Here is a 6,901-nt window from a genome sequence, read left to right as displayed (position 1 = left end):
GGCACGAGTTGTCTGCCCCTCAGTGCGAGCTGTAATTAATTACAGTCCTTAGCAGCTCTGTCCCACTGGGCCACTGTCACACTGCAGCTCAAAACATTCTATTTAAGGTCACATCAATCCTATCCCAAATTATTGTTCTTTTCTTATTTCAGGTAAGTGCACAGACTGTTTTAGCTCACTTTGCTGGGCAATGCCATTTTCCTGTTCTATGAGTATCCAAACAAATAAGACCTCGAGGAACATTCTGTAATTAAGTATCACCTTTTATTTTGTTCATTTACACTTCTGGCACTGACAATTCTTTGAAGATATTTACTTTTATGTAAAGACCAAACGTCATTAAAGCAATCAGAACAGAAGTCAATTAAATAATTATACATCACTGAAGTTTCAGAAAATGTACAACACTTTCATACATTATAGGCTTGACTGGCTGCAAAAGGAAATGGCACATGTTTGACATTGTTCAGATAACAAAATAACTTCGATGATCTGACAGTGAGTTTTGCCCAAACCTGTTTTGTACCAAACACCACACCATGCATCCTGAGGGCACCATATGCATGTTATTATGGAACGCAAAAGCATTTATTTCTACCAATTTGGTCTCCAATAAAGTCTCAAATACCCTAAAGAGAATTCGTGGCAGAAAGACCCGGGCGATGCTTTTGTAGGGTTGTGAGATTCCAGATTAAAGGCAGACACAAGACCTGTGCCAATTCCCGCCATGCCCCGGACCAGCAGGACACTGGAGCACATGAAGAACGTCGAGAACAATCATCCCACCACTTTCATGGGCACCACTCGGATGCCCAACAGCGCCCAGGCAGCGGGCGCGCACCAGGCAGGGCGGGGGCACGAGCTGGGGCTGGCAGCCCAGCACCGGGGAACCCTCGGGCTTCCCCCCAGCACCCAGCCCACCAGCTGAAGGTTCTCCTGCAGAAGTCACGACGTCAGTCCTACATTCAGTCCTCTCCAAAGTCTGTGTGATGTTTAAGGCAGCGACAGAAATTTGCCTTTAACACTTCCTGAACGGATGTTTCCTTTAGAAATACAGGGACGTTATTCATGATTAATCAGCGCTCCCCTTCCTTGTGCAAATACAATGAAATGTCAAACTGAATTTTGAAAGATCGGAGTGCAACTGAAGCACACTTGAAGCTTTATAATTACACACACCGAGTCATTCAGCTGTAACACACCGTGTAGGAAAAACTTGAGGAAGTGGGCCTCGAGGTGAACTGCAGGTGCCCAAGGCCAGATTCTGGTCCAGCTCCCCGTGTGCTGTAGTGAAGCTGACAGTGAGCCTCGAGGAGAGGTGTGAAACATGCCGCTGGGTCACGCTGACAGCTCAGCCTGGCTAAAGGGAATGCTCATATACACAACTCTGGAACACCATTAACACCCATTTACAAAACACTACAGTGATGGTTATCGGCACATAAAAAACTCTCTATATGAAAACATACACAAAATAGATAAGAATTGCCTTTTTTTTTTTTTCAGACTTTTAAAATCTATAATATAGTTGCCTTTAAGGAGTTTTAACCCCCGATATCACTAACAACATTATTCTTTAACAATGTTCACCTAGGTTTTACTGTGCTGACATTTTTAACACTGCCACAACCTAGACCACTTTGTGGACTACGCTTACTGTACTGTACACAAGGCGATGGAGATTGATAGAAAACCACCAAGAGTTTTGCACAAAAATGTGACTCGTTAAAATTCAGAGAACAATTGTGTCACTTGATAGGCAGCAGCTACATGTAAGCTGTAAATATTACCTGCAATAAAAACACATTTTGCCATAAAGCACATACTGTGGCATTATCTGCTTCTGGCCTGGTACACAAAGCTCTGTTTTCTTCCCAATGAGGAATGGTGTTTGGTTGGCTTGGCTCTCTCAGAAAAGAGTGCACAGATATCTGACTCGTTAAAGTGCTTCGCACGACTTGCTACCCTGACTTAGCTCCTGCTCTGTGCAATGAAGGCTCTGACCCGTCCCTGCTGAGTTTGGCCTGCAGAGCCTCTAAGGCAATCGCAAGGAGAACTTCAAGATGTCTGTGTTGGAGCAGCAGTACGCTGAGCAGTGGAGGGTGGGTGTGAGGCTGAGAAGCACGGGGCCTGCTCTGACCAACCCGCAGTGTGTTTGCAGGGAGTGCCCAAAGCACAGGCCCTCCTGGACTGCCAGGAGCCCCACAGTGAGCTTCAGTCAAAACTTCCTCCTATCGTCCAGCTGAGGACAGAGACTTCACAGAGGAAGAAAGCATTCGCTCTGCTATCTCTATTGCCGTGTCCTCACCCCCATGAAGAGGGGAAACACAGCCCTGCCCTCAGCCTGCCCGTGCTGCTGCCCTCTGCAGGACGCCACCTGCGCCGGGAACCTCCCTGGTTCCCTGCCCTTCTGCCCCTCAGGAGAGATGCCAACAGCTCCTGTCGGCTCCAATCCTATCCCTACTGAAACGTGCCACATCTTTTGTTTCTTACCCCACACCGTCTGACAGGGCAGGCACTGAGACTCGCTGGTTTTCAATGTCTATGGCAGCAACCTAAGGTGCATGTGTACAATGCAGCTTCAGCCCTCAAAAGAGTCCCAGGGGCTTGCTTTGATTTGTTGGTTTGGTTTTCTTTTAAAACCAAGTTTGTTTCTCCCTTTAAAAAATGATTTTGAGCAACAAATTGACAGTGGGAAGAAACAAGTTGCAAATTACTTCACACAAACCCCCCCCCCAACACTGTAAGAATTTGAACATGGTTAATAAACCCCCATAGGTGAATTAAGGTGAATTAAAATACGAAAGGTTAAAAACTCATCAGGAATTGTTCCTTTTATTCTTGCTCATAGGTCCAAGCCTGTAAAGAATCTGAGCTGCTGAATTATTTCAAACTGCAGAGTGTGATCAGTGTCTGATCCACACACAGCCCTACCAGCAGCGCTCCTCACGCACAGAATACCTGAATGAAGGTGCAGTCCCTGCAAAGGAACTCCTACCCACCTCCTGCAGAAAGCTGTCTGTAGGACAACATTGTGCTTAGGTGTGCTACTTATGCTACTTCATAAATTAACGTTCTGTCGTAAGAAATGACTCAACTGCATTTGTATTTGTATTCTTCTGTCTGGAATGTCACTAGCACTACCCTTAGCAAAAATTCTTCAAACTTAAAATAAGCACAAATATAAAAATCTTTGCAAAATAGAAACATTTGTTTAATTACCTTCATACATTATAAATGTTCACAGATTCTAAAAATAAAACCCTAATTGCCCTAATTATGTAAGATTAATTTCAAGTATTTGATCTCACTTCTAAGATACATGATGCTTGGTAGTAGGTCCGGGGTTAATAAGGTGTGGAATGTTTTCTTTGTGTAAAGCAACCTTAAGAGGAAGACTAAAACCCAGCTCTGTGGGTAGGAAAGGGGATTGACAGCAAAGAAGCCAATATATTTTGCATCCTCAGAGGAAGTAGTGACAATAAACAAGATGCTTGTGATTCAATCGCTTTGCCTCAAGAAAAAGGGCCCAGGATGTAAAACTTCAGAAAACTGCTCTAAGAGAGACTGAATTGTAGTGTGGGAAATAACCTAGCGCTGCACACAACCGAATGCCACTCTGAAAACGTCCAGGAAACAACGCTGGCAAAGAGAGATTGTCTTCTGCTGCTAAAAAGTCCCAGCACTGCCTGCAAGAAAAGAAAGAGGCTGATCTTGTGATAGCAGTTTTCATAGGGACTTCACTTTGGTTATGCCACCAAAGTGCTGCTGTTTCCTCTACCTGTGGACATGGAGGTAAGTGCTGGAACTGGGAGCACAAACCAGTGCTCCCAGTTCCAGTGCTTCCATCAAGGGACCTTGTGCTCACGCTTCTGGAGATCAGAGCCATAAGTCCTTGTCCTGAAAAATCAGGAAATACCTGCCTCAGTCTGTCTTTGTGCAGCATCCCAACGTGCACACGTTGGGCAGTAGGCACCTATTCACACTGCTCTGGATAACAACCTGCTCTGAAGCAGAATCTTCCAACAGCTATTTTTCGGCTTCAGAAGGAAACCAATTCACCCTGAACTTCACCTGTGAGAAGCGTCCCTTTCTCTCATTTCAGGTACTGCACCTTTGGCGAGGCTTTGAAGCGGCAGCAGCCCAACGGCTGGTCTGAAACTGATGCGTTCGGATAAAGGGCCGGAGAGCTGGTCCTTTCCTGCTGCTGCTGCTTACAAGCCTGGGAACATTGTGCGCTCACAGAGAGGGAAGGAGGGTGGAGGATTGGGATGCAGCCCTGTCACCGCCCCTCAGAGGCTCGAGGTCAGTCTGCTCTTTGCAGTAACTCACCTCTCCCTTTGTTTGCTATGCTTTTCCCTTTTATTCCCAGCCAAGATACAGAAGGATGCTCTAAAATATTTTCTTTCCAAAAATATTTCTTTGATTTATGAAGTAAAAAAGAAAATCACCTAAAATACATCCAATCACTGAATTTCACTAATTAGAGAGTAAGAAACCTCTCCTGTATAAGATCAGACAGCATAGCATCATATTTCATGATTACAACAAAGACTCCACATATTATCCAATAAAAATAACTTAGTAACAAATGTTCACTATCATTTTGACAGTTCCTTTACACTCAAAATATTTTTCAATCCAAAAAGAGCCCACAAAGTGTATCTCTGAAAGGTAGTGGATCCAACAACTTCTTTAATCCGTACACAATGAAAAATAAATGCATTTTTACCAAGCAAATGGGGAGCAGCCGACAGGCAGAGGAGGCTTTCCACAATCATGAAGCAAAGGTTTTAGAGATAAGAATTTGAATTTTTTATGCTTTCAAACTCATACCTCCAAAGAATTAAAGCCGTGGAAAGAAACAGGGCAAGGAAAAAAAATAACATTACACTTTTATGTAGCTGCATAAAATTCAATTTGCCAAGGCAGGCAATCACGGCAGGTGAATAAAACGCCATTAATATTTTCATTACCACACTAAAGGCAGCCAACTTGATTTTTGTGCCCGACGGTTTCTTGACAATTTTGCAATGCTTCAGTAAGGCAGTTAATATGAGATGTAGGCTTCTGCCCATCACTAATATTTTTCTTTTGATCCAGAAAGACACGGGTTGACTAAGGGCATTTGAAGGAAAAATTTGCTGGGATTCACTCACTCTGCAATAGGAAGATAAACTGAAGGCAATTTGATTATTCATTAGCAAAAGGCACAGGAGGAATGACCACTGTGCATTTAGCAGCAGAAAACTTCTCCCTTCCTTTTATTTCTTCCAGCTCGTGATATTTTGTGTTCAAAACTAGGCACAAACCCAAATGTACACATGCTGAAAAGGAGAAAAAAAATCATTTTGGTTTCCAACTGACCGTAGCCTCTCTGTTGTGCGTAGCAATGCACACCACCAGCTCACTGGCACATGCAGCCATGTCCTGGGTTCTGTTTCCTGCTCTCAGAATGTTGTTCTGGCAGTGGATCTCACAGACACGAGCTGCTGACTGCAGCGTGTCCGTAAAGAGCAGCAACTGCAACACAACCTGGGACAACAGACTCGTGCCGCCCTGATGAGGCACCACCTGGGTGACCATGGCTCTCTGCAGTTATCTCAAATGGATACAAATGAAATTCCATTGGGATAATTTGGACAAGGTTCCCTCTGACAGACACAGGAGATACATGTAATCCTTTCAAATGGCAACCACTGCAGCAGCAACCTTTGTTGTGTGGCATACAAGAGCTGTCTGATAGACTGCTAAGAGCTGGGGATCTGACTGATGTCAGCTGCTTTCTGACTAGCTACAACATTACTTCAACTTTTGCCAGTATTGAAGATAAGGACAACCACTGACCACCTAGGATAGCCTTCTACATTCATCTGGCACAGTACATCATGCAAAATACCTCAGCATGGTGTGGGATTGCAAACATCTGGTTAATTCATATAATTGTGGAATTCAATCTCTTTTGGAAGCCATTGCTTTTAGTTATCAAGAAAACATGAGCATATTGAATTTCCTCCAAAACGGAGCCATTCTGAACACGAAGGCATTTTTAACTAGACAGCAGAAAGGAGAACCAGACCAGAAGCAGGGCAGTGAGGTCACCAGAGAGCTGCTTTTCCCCCAGAAGGCTTTTACATGATTAAATACATTAGCAGCTGAAAATTATTCCACATCAGAAGCATCATTGTCAGAAAGATGGTAATTACTTCCCTTCACCCGAATATATTCAATATACCTCCCTTCATCAGAATCTGACATACCACATGTACATAGCCTGCTTTCAAACAAAGATTCAATTTCCTCTAGTTTTTTCCCTTTAGTCTCAGGAAGGCAGCCATAGATGAAAAGGAGTCCCAGGCCAGCAAACCCTGCGTACAGAAAGAAGGCTCCTGCAATACAAAAGAACACACACAGTCAGTGATGGAGCATCCCACCCCTCTGGGAAAGGCAGAAGAACTCATCTGTTTTTTGGCAAGTCATTTTGCTGTGAAAATAAGCAGCAATTAAATTATTGCATAGCCAATAAAAAAAAGTTGATAGGAAGGGTGAGAAGTTTCTTAGTTATTCTTAATGTCACGGGAATCACTAAGACTGCTTCCCAAAAATGAGAAACTTCAACAAAAAAGAAACAGCCGTGATTAAAATAATGCTGGAGACTCTTACATCTAATTATCACTTACCAAAGACAACTGGCACTGAGAATGATCTCATCACCCCTCATACATTTGCCCCCCCCATTTATGGGGAGCAAAGAAGGCACCAAGAGCCCAACATTTACCTGCCATTTGTTTCAAGACTGATGCCTGAAAAGAGCAGCAGCTGCTGAAAGGCTCTGCACCAGTAATGATGTGAAGGTCACCAGATCTTCATGCAATGTACACGACTTGTAGCGGAGGGGCTG

At 43.8% G+C, this 6,901-nt stretch overlaps 1 protein-coding gene across 1 annotated transcript in view; it reads right to left on the bottom strand.

Annotated features, from left to right (window-relative positions):
• Window positions 1-245: 245 nt before the first annotated feature.
• Window positions 246-6,901, bottom strand: part of SLC2A13 (solute carrier family 2 member 13) — a 137,860-nt gene continuing 131,204 nt past the window's right edge. Inside the window, exon 10 of the mRNA XM_042815869.1 lies at window positions 246-6,389. Coding sequence (XP_042671803.1) covers window positions 6,163-6,389 — 227 coding nt within the window. The 3' untranslated portion in view covers window positions 246-6,162. The remainder of the gene's footprint in view (window positions 6,390-6,901) is intronic.

Source organism: Centrocercus urophasianus, unplaced genomic scaffold (genome assembly GCF_019232065.1).
Source record: "Centrocercus urophasianus isolate 14NV4802_14NV808 unplaced genomic scaffold, USGS_Curo_1.0 seq_15, whole genome shotgun sequence".
NCBI classification, from domain to species: Eukaryota; Metazoa; Chordata; class Aves; order Galliformes; family Phasianidae; genus Centrocercus; species Centrocercus urophasianus.
Note: the sequence above shows the minus strand (reverse complement) of the source record. Positions and strands in the feature narration are given on the sequence as shown.